Source organism: Petaurus breviceps, unplaced genomic scaffold, assembly GCF_028583685.1.
Source record: "Petaurus breviceps papuanus isolate PSGF00001 unplaced genomic scaffold, PetGlider_PUasm1.0 689, whole genome shotgun sequence".
NCBI classification, from domain to species: Eukaryota; Metazoa; Chordata; class Mammalia; order Diprotodontia; family Petauridae; genus Petaurus; species Petaurus breviceps.
Window position 1 is genome coordinate 10,287,839 of NW_027186458.1, and position 14,689 is coordinate 10,302,527.

General features: G+C 51.6%; 1 protein-coding gene across 2 annotated transcripts in view; it reads left to right on the forward strand.

Annotated features, from left to right (window-relative positions):
- The window catches only part of MTMR7 (myotubularin related protein 7), an 80,606-nt gene that overhangs the window by 52,387 nt on the left and 13,530 nt on the right, over positions 1-14,689 (forward strand). For both annotated transcript variants that reach the window (XM_069104972.1, XM_069104973.1), the window contains 4 exons: positions 4,795-4,927; positions 12,038-12,147; positions 13,023-13,148; positions 13,886-13,935. In XM_069104972.1, coding sequence (XP_068961073.1) covers positions 4,795-4,927; positions 12,038-12,147; positions 13,023-13,148; positions 13,886-13,935 — 419 coding nt within the window. The remainder of the gene's footprint in view (positions 1-4,794; positions 4,928-12,037; positions 12,148-13,022; positions 13,149-13,885; positions 13,936-14,689) is intronic.

Sequence of the window (14,689 nt, forward strand, 5' to 3'; positions counted from 1 at the left end):
GGATGGATGGATGGATGGATGGATGGATGGATGGATGGATGGATGGATGGATGGATGGATGGAGGGATGGATGGAGGGATGGAGGGAGAGATGGGTGAAAAGAACTTATCAAGTGCCCAGCACTGTCGTACATCCTGGGGATGCAAATAGAAAAGATGAGGCAGACCGTGCCCCCCAGAAGGTCATGCTCTAATTGAGGGAAACAAGACAGGTCCAAGCGGCAGGCTTGATGGGGAAGCTTGAAGCCTTGGGGAGGATGGTGAGGCCCAGGGTCCTCAGGTTGGTGGGCAGATTTCCTGGTCAGGGCTGGATTGCTTAGCAGCGGGGCAGAGGGGAAGGCCCAGAGGACTTTGGTGAGGTCTGGTGGTCCCCCATCTTACTGGAGGGTTTCTAATTGGTGACACTTGTAACCACTTTGTTCTTCCTTCCTGGGAGTCTGAGCTTCCCAAGTTGGGGGAGGAACAAAGGAAAAGGAAGGGAAAATAGAGCCCCCCCATGGTACTTCCTCCTGGTGAGCCTGATAGGGTCTTAGGGCTGGGGGCCCCAGGGCAGCAGTGGGGACCATTGTTGACTTGGGGGATTCTCCCTATGAATCAAGGGAAACCGCCCCCTCCCAGCTGCCCCAAGGAGGGAGATTAGGACAGCTGAGGGACATTTCCTGCTGAGGCAGAAAGAATGCTGGCTTTGGGTAGGAGCACCTGGATTTCGGTCTTGGTCCTCTGCTAAGGGTGTGCTTGGCCAAGCCCCCTCCTTTGACCCTCATTTCCTCCTTTTTAAAATGGGAAGGGGGATGATGCTTAAGGGCTGTCCCAGGCCCACTTCTCAGAAGGGGGAGCCTGCAGAAGAGGTGTAAACTTCACCATTGGCACCAGTTTCCTGTAGGGGATTCCTTCAGTGGGACTCTTGGTCTCCGACAGGTCAAAGTCTCTGCGGGCCTCCCCACCCACCCCCAAGGTCTCTGCACTGCCTCAGCGGCTGTTGTCTTTGCTGTTGTCCTAAGATAAGAGGAGACAGGAGACAGGAGACAGCCCCTCTAGAATGGATGGCTTTCCAAAAACTCTTAACAGAGGGAGGGAAGAGGCTTCCTGCATAGAAAAATAGGTCTGTTGTGTGTGTGTGGGGGGGGGGGAGACAGAGATAGAGAGAGAAAGAGAAAGATGGGAGAGAGAGAGACAGAGACAGAGGCAGAGAGGAGAGAGGGAGACAGAGAGAGACAGAGAGGGAGACAGAGACAGAGTGACAGAGACAGAGAGAGAGAGGGAGAGACAGAGAGGAGAGACAGAGAGAGGGAGAGATAGAGAGACAGAGAGAGACAGACAGACAAACAGACAGACAGAGAGAGACAGAGAGAGGGAGAGAGAGACAGAGACAGAGACTATTTTCTGGCCGTCCCTGGGCACCAGGGGCTCAACCCTGGTCCTGGGTGTTTGTTCAGAATTGGCTCAGGGTGAGCACATAACACAATCAGCATTTTGCTGAAGGGGCTGGGAATCGAGGCCGATGTCCACTGTGGAAGCCTTCAAGGAAATGCCGTGACAGCCAGAGCTGGGCCAATCCCAGATTTAGCTGATCAGGAGGCACAGTTTGGGGGAGTATTTTTAGCTCTGGGATTATTTCTTCTCAGTGACAGATAACAGTTGTGACGCTGGGCCATTAAGGAGCCAAAAACTTCACCCTTGACCTTTTGTTCCCCCTCCTCCCCTCTAATTTCTCCCTCCCTCTCTTTCCCTCTCCATCTCTCCCTCCTCCCTTCCCTCTCTCCCCCTTCTTGTCCTTTCTCCCTCTCTCCCCCCATCTCTCCCGTCTCTGCTTGCACATATGCCCCACAGAGGCTGCTGGCACTTGAGTCTGCAGAGAGATCTCCCCTGCAGATTCTCCTCCCCAAGCATCTGGGTTGGCTGGAGGGGAGGCTGTGCTGGGACACGTCCCCATTCGATTCTGGGAGGAGAACGCCCAAATGCTGGCTGCATGCCAGATGGGGCTGAGGGTGGGCCGAGCTTGTTCAGACCAGCCTGGGTCCACGCACCCCACCTTTCTCATTGCACTCTCAGAGATTAGGAGTCTCTGACCCAGACCCAGCGGTCTGTCCTGTGGGGCCAGCAGCAGATGCACACAGTAGGTCTCCCTGGAAAGGAATTGAATTGCATTCCAGGTTGAATGTTCAGTGATAGGGTCGGGGCTAAAGAAAGGCCAGAGTGAAAGGGGTGCTGCCCCACCCTGGGACTGGAGGCGACTAGCCATGTGACCCTGGTCAAGTCCCTTCTCCTGCCTAGGCCAGAGTGTCCTCATTTGTAAGATCTTCCCAGGCAGGCAATGTCCTCAGAGGAATGCCTGTTTACAGACTTTGGTCCCCATGTCTTCCTCAGAGAGCTCTCTTCATGAGGGACTTCCTGCTGCCAGCCACCACTGAAGGGGATGAGGGCAGAGCCAGGCTGGAGGTCCCTGAGAGGGCACTGAGTTCTCAGCCCCTTCTGAGGACCCGACCCAGGGATTCAGTCCCTCCAGGACTCTTGTGGCCGTGAATACCATCTATCCTTTGAGGGTGCCCTAGGTCTGGAGCCCAAAGGGCCCTCCTCCTAGGCTGTCCAGGCCAGTGCTTTCTTTTGACCGGTGAGGAAACTGAGGCCCAGGAAAGCTCGGAGGCTCACCTAGAGTCACCAGCCCATAAGTGCCAGAGGAGGGATTCAAACCCTCTGATGCCAGTCAGCCCATGCATTCCTGTCCCCTGCTTTGAGACAGTGCCCTTCCGTGCCTCAGTGTCTTCCTCTGAGGCCCCTCGGAGTGTGAGACCCAGGATCCTGGCCACCACCGCCCTCTCACTCAGCGGGGCTGCTCCCAATGGTAGGTCACCTACTGCCACCTCCTGGTGCGCTGGGCGAAAGGCCTGGGCTCTCAAGTGCCCGGTCCAGTCTGGCTTCTTGGCATCTGTGGAGGAATTCAGTTTGCTATGGTCGCCCCTGAGCTTCCAGGCCCCCCATTCTCTTCTCCTAGGGGACACGAGGGGCAAATGCTGCCGCTGCCTTATGCCCTGGCTGAGCAAGGTGTGGAGCGGGCAGGAAGGGGAGATTTTCCAGTTTGGTTACAAGAGATGGTCCTTTGAGGAGCTGGGCAAACAGCAGGCAAGTGAAGAGGCCCCAGCCAAGCGCCGTGGGCTGGATTGGCGCATCTCGCCATGAAGGGCCAGCATCTGCGATCCTGGGGCCATCAGCCATTCTGAAACAGACTCTGAGTGCCAGGGGCTGCACTTAAGGCCTGCCCAGGCCTCCCTCCCGGGTCTGCCCCCCCCCCCACGCCTTCCTCCAAGTCAGCAGGCATTCTTCCAGGGACTTTGGGCCACCACTGGACGTATCCACAAGGGTCTTCCAATCTCTGAAGGTTCTCAAGACCCTTCCCTGCCAGAGGCAGGATGGCATACGGCTTTCAGGAAGGAGCGATCGCCCAAGGGGCTCGAGGGCCCCAGTGGGAAGGACCACGGGTGAAGCGGGGTCAGCTGGTGTGGCCGTAGGCACTCACCCTTCCCAAGAGGCCCCTGAGGGCGCCCAGTGCACAGAGCGCTGGGCCTGGAGTCCAGCTCAGAGGCTGGCTAGCCCTGTGTCCCAGGGCCTCTGCCTCAGTGTCCTCACCTGTAATATGGGAGTACCCCCCCCATTGTGAGGATTGAATGAGGCCTTTGTTCAGCACTTTGCAAGCCCTTGGGAGCCTGGTCTGGGCATTAGCTTCTCCCAGGACCGTCCACCTTTTTTTTGCCGGTTTTCAGCTGTGTCTTTGTGAACGGCAGCAGTACTGGCTGGCAGGTTCCTCCAAGGCCTTCTGCCCAGTGAGGTGATCACCCCATTCTACAGAGGGCTAGTGACTTGTACAAGGTCACCTGCTAGGGGGTAGCAGAGGCCACCCCGGTGGGACCCAGGACTTTGGGCTCCTCAGACAGCCCTCCCTGCAGCTGGGGAAGGTAGAAGCCCATTAAAAACCCAGCAGGCAGCCCAGAGGAGATAGATGTGGAGCTAGGAGGACCCTGTGAGGCCGCTGAGCCCGGCCCCTTTGGTTTTACAGATGAGGGCACTCGATGTCCACCCCTGAAGAGGCCCCTCTGTGCCTAGAAGACCAGCGACCATTTCCCAGTTAGTCTGGGCTGGCTCCTGGGAGTGGTCTGAGCTTGGAGACCCTCAAAGATGGGGAGCTCACTCCCTCCCGAGGCAGCTCTCATGGATAGAAGGTTTCTCCTCCTCGTGGGCCTAAATGTGCCCTTCACAATTCTCCAATGCCCCGGCCCTGCCCTCGGGGGCTGAGCAGAGCGTCCTCTCCGACTCTTCTCATCCTTCAGATATCTGAACACAGCTCCCACTCCCTCCCTGAATCTTCTCTTCTCCAACCTCACCACCCCTGGCTCCTTCAGACGACCTAGCGCCAGCCAGTCAGCAGCATTTATTAAGCGCCTGCTGAGTTCTGGGCCCCAGAAGACTTGTGCACTGGTGATAGGAAGGGCAAGAAAGGAGCTCACTTTTACAATGTGCATTTATGGGATGTCTCACTGCCCCAGGTAGATGTGAAAACGATTTGGATGTTCGTCCTTTTAAACGTCGGGCTCCAGATGGTCTCTTTCCTCTCTCCCCTCCCAGAAGCTCACACTCTAGTGGGGAAGACAGTGGCTGAGTCCTGTGTATACACAGGACACGTGTGGTGGGAAGGGCTGGGGTCTCAGAAGGAGGGGGACAGAGGAGGGCGGGCTGCGCACTCACTGTGCCCCCCAGCCCCCACCTGCCACCGCCACTGAGTGAGCATAACTCTGCCTTGCAGCTCAACGCCATGGCCAACCGCGCAGCGGGCAAGGGTTATGAGAACGAGGATAACTATGCCAACATCAAGTTTCAGTTCATCGGTATCGAGAACATCCATGTCATGAGAAGCAGCCTGCAGAAAATGCTGGAAGGTGAGTGAGTCCCCCAGCGGTGCCCCTGCTCCAGCCCACAGAGATGCCTGGGAATGCCCTCCTCCCTTGGGGGGCACTCGATGGCCAGGCCAGGCCGCAGACCCCCAGGGCTGGGATGCCCAGAGATGCCTGGGAGTGCAGGGCACACGCCTCCTCCCTTGGGGGGCACTCTATGGCCAGGCCAACCCTCAGACCCATCAGGACCCGCTGCAGTCGGGCCTCCCCAGTCATCTTGACTTTTGTCTTCCTGCTGGACTTTGGTGACTGTGGAGCAGAGGGGGTGATTGACACTTGAAGCACGTGTCTCACTTAAATCCAATTAACTCGAAAGTCAAGATGTGACCCATGATGTCACTGGTCCTCTTTAAGAACCAAGGGTGTTAATGACAACTCCAAGTACATTAAGACCATTGCCTTGTTAGAAGAAAGGTCAGAATCAGTGTGAAGACAGACAAACTAAGGGGAAGACAGGGAATGCAGCTGAAGCAGCTCGGACATGATGTATTCAAGCCGCAGACTGACAAGGAAACCAGGGAATGGACGGTAGAAAGCACATGTTCATTAAATGTCGTGATTTTATAGAGATGTTTAAGTGATGTGGTTCAGGTGTCAATACTAAGAAACCCAAAGAGCCTCAGAGGTGTCAGCAAACTCAGGCTTATTCGTCAGTCAGAAAGAGGCGGCAGTCAGAGGCAACACCAGTTCACAATATGAACTCTTCACATTAGGAACAAAAATCTCATAAAATGGAAATAATCAGCAGAAGGTAAAACCAGTTCAAAGAGAGCCAGGGGAGACGTTCAATAAGTAAGTCATTCCAAGGGCATTTACAGATAAAAATGCTAAAAAGGACAAGAAACAGGTAAAAAAATGGAAAGGATCTGCAAAGAGATTTCCCTGTCAGTAGAGTCGCTGCCCTTGGATGTGAACATCACAGTTCCATGTGAGCTTTATGAGGAGACAGCAGTGGTGACAGAAAAGAACACAGATGAGAAAAGTAGCAAGATTAGACCAAAATATGCATAGACAAAATCTGTGCAGGAAGAGACCCAACTGGAAGGCGTTGAAGGTTTAATTCATAAGGTATTTGGAGGAGGGAAAAATAGCAAGAGCTTAGGGAAAAAAAGGATTTTCTAAGAGAGAGACAGAGAGACTATCATCACCTCGCCACTACTCCCTCGTGTGCCAGTGTGACAGCTACTGTGGGTACCGAGTGCTAATATATCCTAGCAGAGTCAGCCATCCCAGCTTCTTCCCCTGCTTTCTTCTATGGTAGAGAAGAGCTGGCTGACCCAATTAGTTCCTTAATTAAGGGAGGTATAATGGATCGTTTGGCCAATAGATGGTGCCCCGCTGGTTCCCAGGTTCAGTAGAAACCTAGTGACATCATCTGGAATTTGCTCCCAAAGTTACTAAAACTATGACATCCCTCTCATATTTGTCCCCACCGAGCCCCCATTTTTCTCAAGCACACCCACTCAATTCATAAGATCCAACAATAACTCTTAAGAGTTATGTGATTTTTTTAAAGTTAGATTGTAATATATTTTCAGATCTGTATTGTCTCCCTCCTGCCTCCCCACCCTCCATCCCCAGCTGAGAAACCAAGAAAAACAAGATCTCCTTTACATCTAATTGGCAAATGTCCACATTGGCCACCTGTGCCCGCTCCCCCTTCCAACACCCTTTGGTGCAGAATGTAAGTCTCCGTCCTCCTTACTGGACTTTGTGTCCCCAGTACTCGGAGCAGTGTCTGGTGGGCGGTGACAGCTTCAAAGTGCTTGTCCCAGCCCCTCCTGGACACAGCCCAGAGGCACAGGCACGGTGCGTGAAGCTCGGGGTCTGAAGTCACACAGAACCAGGTTCAGACCTTGCTTCATGTGCGCCCTAGCTGGGTGCCCCTGGGCACGTCGCTTCCCCTGCCTGCCTCAGTCTCCTCATCCTTAAAATAGGACCTTCCTCCCAGGTTGTTGTGGGGCTTGGTGAATCTTGATGGCTACAGAAGTATTAGCTGTGGTTGTTATTGCTGCTGCTGCCATTGCTGTCTGTGATGTGACCCTCCAAATGCCCCTGTTTGTGGGTGAGATTGTGACGATTGCCCCCTGCCCCCGTCCAAAGGGCTGATCTTCCGGTGAAGATGAACACAGCTGACCCAACACCCCCAGAGCTGGGCTGGGACAAACGACATGAAGAGACCAGGATTGGGCTCATGATTAAATGGGACCGAGGGAGCGAGCTGGACTGCCTGGGAGTCTTCCAGACTCCCTTCATGGCACTCGATGTCCATCTCGTTCATGCCGGCGCTCTCCAGTGCTGTTATGTGGCTAAAGAGGCCGGGACTTCAGCGGCCCCACGTTCCACTCCATCATTTTTCCTTGTATTACTTTTTGCTGTTTTATTTAACCTTCCACCATCTTCCTTGAGCCTTGGCAAAGAGTTTATGGTGTATTCCAGCAGTGCCCTTGGCTGCCACGTCCCTCAGCTTGGCTAGCGTGGTTTCTAGGCTCTTTCCCCCTCGTGAATATTGCTTTACATCATTTAAACTATTGTAAGAAGTTGTGCTGGCCTATGTTAAGGTTTGTTCCTTTGTCCACCTTCCGTCTTTTGGGATCCTTTTAAGAAAAAGGTCAAGGCAGAGTAGCTTTAATTTCATTTCTCTATCCTTGTCATGTTGACCGTAATTTGGCGTCCATTTTGACTTTGCTCTGACCATTCAAAGTCCTGGCTGATCTCTGCAATCCCTTAACCAATCATTTGTTGTCTAGTGTCTAAGCCATTTCATTTTCTGTGGGTCACTTTTGGGTACTGCCCCTGTCTGAGGCCTTCTGTCTCTCGTCTTGAAGAAAGTATTCATGATATTTAAACGCGAGATTATTCACAAACTTCTTTGCTGAAGCATTTTTCCAACGTATTTTTCACCATTTTCTGCTGTCCCCTCTTAGTTAGATTCAGAGAACCCAAGGAGGGAAGTGTATGTAACATAATTTGGAGGGTCTACTTATTGAATTCTTTGTCGAATTTCTCCAGCTCCTCTCTTCTGTGAGCTGTGTTGGAGCCCACACTCCAGTTGGGCCCATCATGGCCTTCTCATGAGATGACACATATCCCCAGAATTGCTATTCTTTGTTGACTCATTAAACCTCCTCTACCACCTTCTTGTATTGAGTCAGGTCATGGTTCATATTTACAGCTGATCTAAAAATTGTGAGATGGTTCTTGCTCACAGCCTCCTCTCTTTCCTTCCACTTAGCCCCCAGAGGAGAGGCTGCCCAGGAATGAAGACTGTCTCCTCTTTTTTTTTTTTTTTTTAAGCAATCAGGGTTAAGTAACTTGCTGAAGGTTACACGGCCAGTTATTTCTGGGTGTGGTGCTGAGTGTCCGAGCCCAGGATTCGATCTCCAGGTCGTCCCAACACTGGAGCCAGTGCTCTTACTCGCTGAGCCACCTGGCCGCCCCTAAGCAATTGGGGTTAAGTAACTTGCTCAAGGTTACACGGCCAGGTGTTTCTGGGTGGGTGCTAAGTGTCTGAGCCCGGGATTCGATCTCCAGGTCTTCTCAACACTGGAGCCGGTGCTCTTACTTGCTGTGCTACCTGGCTGCCCCAAGACTGTCTCCTCTTGTCTAGGTCTCATGGACTGCCAAGGCCAGTGACTTTGCCAGCCAGATTGTCAGTCCTTGATTGGGCTACTCTTAGCCTGGAAAGCCTGTCTTCTGGAAGCCAAGTGGAAGGAAGGTCATGGGCCTGAGAGCAGTGATTATCACATGATTTTAGATCAGCTGCAATTATGGGGACTCAATAATATGGGCCCTGCTTTCCAGCCTGGGAGAATCAGCCCTCTCTGAGCAGAGCCTTAAAGAGCTCCAGTTCACCCCTGGCTACCATGGGATATTGGGAGATGACCTTGGCCAAGGTCATTTGATTTTTAGTTCTGAGGAAATCCTCACTTGTATCTAGTGGGTCTGGTCTCTGGGGGAGGTCTGGTTGTGTTGGGACTTGTCTACCTGTCCCTCCCCTCTTCCCTCTCCCTTCATCCCCTCCAAAACACCTTTCCAAGGAAGGGAAGCCATCCTGAGTCGGAGAAAAAGCAACAGTCAGGTTGTCGTAAGTCATGGTGGTGAAGGCAGAGTCAGCAGTGAAGAAGGCCTGCACACCTTCGTGCGACCTCAAGAGAAGAACGTTTTCAGAATGGGCTGTTGGGATAATGCCAAGGGTCGGGGCTGGCCATGTGGTTTCACTGGGAGGACAGGATCCCGATCCCTGCAGGCTGGCACTTTCTCTGTCATTCGTGGCCTTCTTTGCCCAGCCTTCCTGATTCCCTGAGGGGATAACGCTGATAGACTGGACCCTAGGGTCAGACCAGAGATTCCTGGGCAAGTCAAGAGTTGTGATGACCCCCGTCAGAAGGGCCCCGGGCCCAGTAGCCTGGTATGGACCCCTGCCCTTTTGTCCCCAGTTCTGATCTGTTTGCAGAGGGGCTGCGGAGTAGCCCAAGCGTTCACTCCACATCATTGCTGTGTCAACTCAGGTCTTAAAGCAAATATTAATAGAACTGGCTTCTCACAGCAGCTGACAACCAGAGTGCTCCCTTTTGCACAGGCACGTGTGCCCCTGACGACAGCTGGAATGGACTTTTGGCCAGTAAAAAGGTGTGTAAATATTGGTTGTGAATTCGTTCTGGGAACAAACGGGCCTTCCTGCCCGCTCCGGGGCTGATGTGTGCAAACAGACCCATCGCCTTTGTGCTTCAGCTCCTGGGGCTCAGGGGGCCTTCCATCTGTTTGTGGGCTTCCATCATTTGACCAGCTTGGCTATTCAGGGAGTCTTTTGACTTGGGCAGAGGATGGAGTCAGTTTAAGTTGCTACCTTAAAAACAAGTTTGTTAGAAAACCTTGGGAGCCCAGCTGGCTTGCCATATACATATACATATATATGCATTCATTACTGACAAGAAAATACATTCGTTACTGAAAAGAAAAAGTGAAAAAGGGGTTACTTTTATGGGAGACAGAAGCTGCCATGGCACAGGTCAGAGCCTCATGGTACCCAGCACACCATCAACCAGTCAGTCAATAAACATTATCAAGTACCTACTGCATGCCAGATGCTGTCCTAAGCACTTGGAATACAGAAAGAGACAAAAGACATCCCTGCCCTCAAGAAGCTCAGTCCAGTGGTCTGTGGGGGAGAAGAGACAGGCCGTGTGGGGCAGTGGAGGGAGCCCGGGGTGGAGTTGGAGGAGCTGCCTTTCATCCTGGCATAAGACATATCACATCTGTCCTCTGGCCCTGGGCTTCCTCCTCTGGGCAGTGAGGGGGGCTGAGATGACCTCTGAGGGCCTTCTGTTCTTTACACTCTCAGCCCTCTTCCCCACACATCTTGGGCCTTGCTTCTGAGGTCTTTCCACTGCCTTGTCACAACCATTATAAAAGTGGCAATATACAGCCTTGTTCTACTCTTTCTCCAACCTTAAGCCGATCACTTGTCCCATGTCCAGTTCCAATTGTTGCTTCTTGGCCCACACACGGGTTTCTCAGAAGACGGATAAGATGCCTGGTACTGCCATCTCTTGGAGGACTTGTCACATTGTGTCATGATCAGTCGAAGGCTTTAGTGTAGTTAATGAAGCAGAAGTAGGTGTTTTTCTCTAGCTCCCTTGCTTTCTCCAGAGAATCCTGGCAATTTGGTCTCACGTTCCTCTGCCTCTGCTCTTCTGGTCATTCTTGGTTCACATGTTACGAAGCTTGGCTTGCAGAATTTCAAACATCACCTTTTTGATGTGTGACAGAAGCACAATTGTTCAGTAACTTGAACATTCTTTGGCATTGCCCTTCTTTAAGATTGGGAAGCAAACTGATCTTTTCCAATCCAGTGGCCACTGTTGGGTTTTCCAAATTGGCTGACATTGAGTCCAGAACTTTAACAACATCATCTTTTAGGATTTTAAATAGTGCAGCTGGAGATCCATCGCCTGCACTAGCCTTGTTCTTACCAAAGCTTCTTCTAATTTCTAATATTGATACTAATCCACCTGTACAAAAGCTCTTTGGGGTTCTCAGTAATTTTTCAAAGAGAAATGGGGTCCTGAGACCAAAAAGTTAGAGCACTGCTGGTCTATGCCAAAGCCTTGCTATATTTTTGCCAATGAAATCTCAGTTTCTCTATACATTACAGTACTTCCTTGACAAGGGCCTATAAAAATACACAGTATAAATATCAAATTAATAAATAAACTTCCATTTTCAATGAGATGATGAAGCATAATGGTAGTGGGGCTGCTGCTTCTGGATAAATATTGCTTCCAATTACTTTGCTGGAATTTGTTCTGTGAAATTTGAAAGAAGCTTTCCTTGGTGTCTGGAGCATTGTGGAAGCCCCCTTTGCTCACTTTGGTCCATCAGCCAGAAGCCAGGGGCATTTTGTGCAGAAGGTCTCCTTCCAAGGGACAAGGTCTCTTGCTTGATACTTTTAGGATATATGGCGATTAGTGGCTGCTTTAGCGGCATTACGAAGTATAAGTGGATTGAGTGTGATGTTCTTCAGTCCCCATGAGCAGACCCAGGTGAACAATGAAGTAAACCAGTGGAATTGCCCTCTGTGAATTTAATTATTGGAATTCTTGTTTTTACGGAGCATTTTTCTCTTCTGGTGTGCACAGAATAGCCCCAGAGAGGTATTAGTTAGTAGGAACTAGTCGAGATGAATTGAGGGGGAAAGTGCCTTTATAAATCACTTTGCAATATTATCTTCCTGGATCTTCACAGCATGCCTGGGAGATAGATTAGGATCCCCATTTTACAGATTTAGAACCTGAGAGAGCGCAGTAAGTTTCATAATCATTAGCCCAACTGGGCCTGAGGCCAAGGATCTCCCTCCCACCTGGAAGGTCTTCCTGATCTTCACATCACAACATAAAAGGGGACGTGGGCCTGAGTGCCCGTGGCAATGGCAGGTGCGCCTGGTGGGGCAGGAAGACCCGGCTCTGACTGCTCCAGTTTTAGGCAAGTCCCATAGTTGTCCTGGGCCTCATTTTCCTCACATGTGAAGTAGGCTAGCAGGCGGCGAGCTCCCCTTCGGAGCCAGGATTTGTCACAATGCAGCTTGTTTTCTAGTGTGTGAGCTACGCTCCCCTTCGATGAGTGACTTTCTCTGGGGCCTGGAGAATTCGGGCTGGCTGAAGCACATCAAAGCCATCTTGGATGCAGGGGTCTTTATTGCCAAGGTGAGTAGTCTTGGATGTCCCTTGGGGGTCCCATGGCCCTGAGTTTATAGAGGCGAGGCTAGCCCCATGAAGCTCAAGCTGGCCCATTAGGCCAGAGCCTGGTGGGGGCTGATGTGTCCACTGTACATGGTCAGGCCTGACCAAAGTGGAAGGAGATGGGGACAGGAGATGCCTCTGGGGCTCCTACCACTGACCAGAGGACTTACTCGGGTGTCAGAGGAGTAGCAATCAGTGTGGATGGAGGATCTCTGAAACTGGAGGAACTGTGGTTCCTTCTGGAGGCATCCCTTCCCCCTGCTCTGTCTCTCAAGCACACACCCAGAAGGACTATACCTGGGGAAGAAGGGAGGGAGAAAGGTCATCCTAGCCTGACAAAAGTAAAGGGTCCTGGCACTGGCCTTGGTCCCTCTGTTCTCTCAAGGCTTAGTTCAGGATTCAGACAGTTATTTCCCATAGGGAAGATTGAGGCTGGGGTGTGCCCCCATATGTGGCAGGGAAAATGAAGCTGGATGTCTTTCAGCCTAGATCTCTCCTGTGAAAGCCCTATCTGCCTCTTCCCTACCCTCTTTCCATGGCCACAATGAGCAGCATGGCGGCCTCAGAGCTCAAGGGTCAGCTGGCTGCCCCTTGGGGACACTATGGAAGTCCCTACAAACAAACCTGCCTTGCCCTCCCCAAGGAGCTGCTTGTCCTCCTTGAGCCAGAAGCCATAGGGCCATGTCCTCTCCTCTAACAGGGAGGGGAAGCAATAGCCACCTCCCCCTAGATACCCCATCTAGACATCTCCACGACAGAGGAGAGCTCTGTCCCAGCCCTCCATCCAGCACCAGCCCTGACCCTCTTGGCCGACTCTGTCCTCCCGTCTGTATTTTCAGGCTGTGGCTGAGGAAGGGACCAGTGTTCTCGTCCACTGCTCAGACGGTTGGGACCGCACGGCCCAGGTGTGTTCAGTGGCTAGCCTCCTCCTGGATCCTCACTACCGGACCCTGAAAGGCTTCATGGTGAGTATGGCTGTGTTGCAGGCTGCCGAAAGCAGGCTTGGGAACCAGCTGTGACCCCCTCCTCCCCTCCCCCACTGACTCTGCCACCGGAATGTGTAGACTAAGGCAGCACTAGCCTAAGCCTCCCGACTCCCCTTAACCCCTTTAACTGGTCACTGACCCTGCAGCATCCCAGGGCTGTTAGTGACAGGCTGCAGAGGACGTTCAGTTCAACTGATATCTGAACAGGAATCCCCTCTTAACACATACTAAGAGGCTCATAAGGGCTGGTTTCCTTCCTCCCTCTACAGCATCCCTGAAAAGTGGCCATCCAGTTTCTGCTTGAGTACCTCTAGTGATGGGGAGCTCAGTCTATCCAAGGAGGCTTTGCCCTTCAGACTAACTCTAAGTGCTTGGAAATGGGCAATATTGAAGTGACTTCCACGTCTCCGTAACACTACCCCTTAGTCCTGCGGTTGCTGGATTAGCCATAAGCAGCATATTCTTCGTGTAGGTAAAAATGATTAGATCCAGACTTGGTTAGACAATGTGAATTCAGACCCTGATCCTAATTCAGTCATAAGAATGGCACTTCCATTGGCCTCGTAGCCTTGCTTCGGGTTAAACACGGGCTGCCCCTTCGTTGTAGGGTTCTTCAGAAGGTGGCTGAGTTTTCCCAAAGAGCCTCGGGGTGAGCGTCACCTGCTCAGTGTTCCTTGCAGTCACCATGTTTTCTGAGTGTGCCTTTCTTATTGTAGGTATTAATTGAAAAAGACTGGATTTCCTTTGGGCACAAGTTTCATCATAGGTAAGGTTTTGCCCTTGCATAGGGCATGTCAGCGGTGATCTAATTTAAAGTTGGAAATTGTTGAAGGGGGTGAGAGGAGCCACCTGCTTGAGAAATGGTGGGCTGGCTTGCTAGACTCTTCTCTGCCATTGAAGATGTGTGTTATTTCTTACTGCAGATGGTATTGTACAAGTATAATTAACATGGGTATCACAGAGGGAAAAAAAAGTCCAGCTCCTGGCAAGCACCAACATTAGCTAGGTCTGATAGACTTTAGTCTTTCCTTGGCTTCAGGAGCTCACTGATGGAAGACGCCCCATGCTTTCTCATTCTGTGTAACTTTGGGCAAATTGTTTCCTTGCCCAGAGTCTCTCTTTCCTCAGCAAAGAGTGAGAGCATTAGCTTATAAGACCTCTATGGTTCCTTCCCGTTACAATCCTTTAAAAATGGGGGATTAATTGCAAAATTTCCTGTCCTTTTTCATGTCCAAATGAAGCGTCTGCTTGCTGGCAGGGAAAAATGAACATATTTTTGGTAGGTAGCTCAGATTTGATCTCCACAGCTTTACAGCTGAGGTGACTGAGACTCGGAGAGGTTCTGTGACTTGCACTCAGAATGTGAAGTCACAGGTGTGTTCCATTCTGTATTCACGAGGCCCTGCATATGGTATGAGAAGACCTGGGCTCTTTTGGACTTTCCCGACTGCTGGGCCTCTTCTGCTGTATGCTCTCAGTGACCCCGCCAGATCCCTCAGCCTCCAGGAACCTCAGTTTCC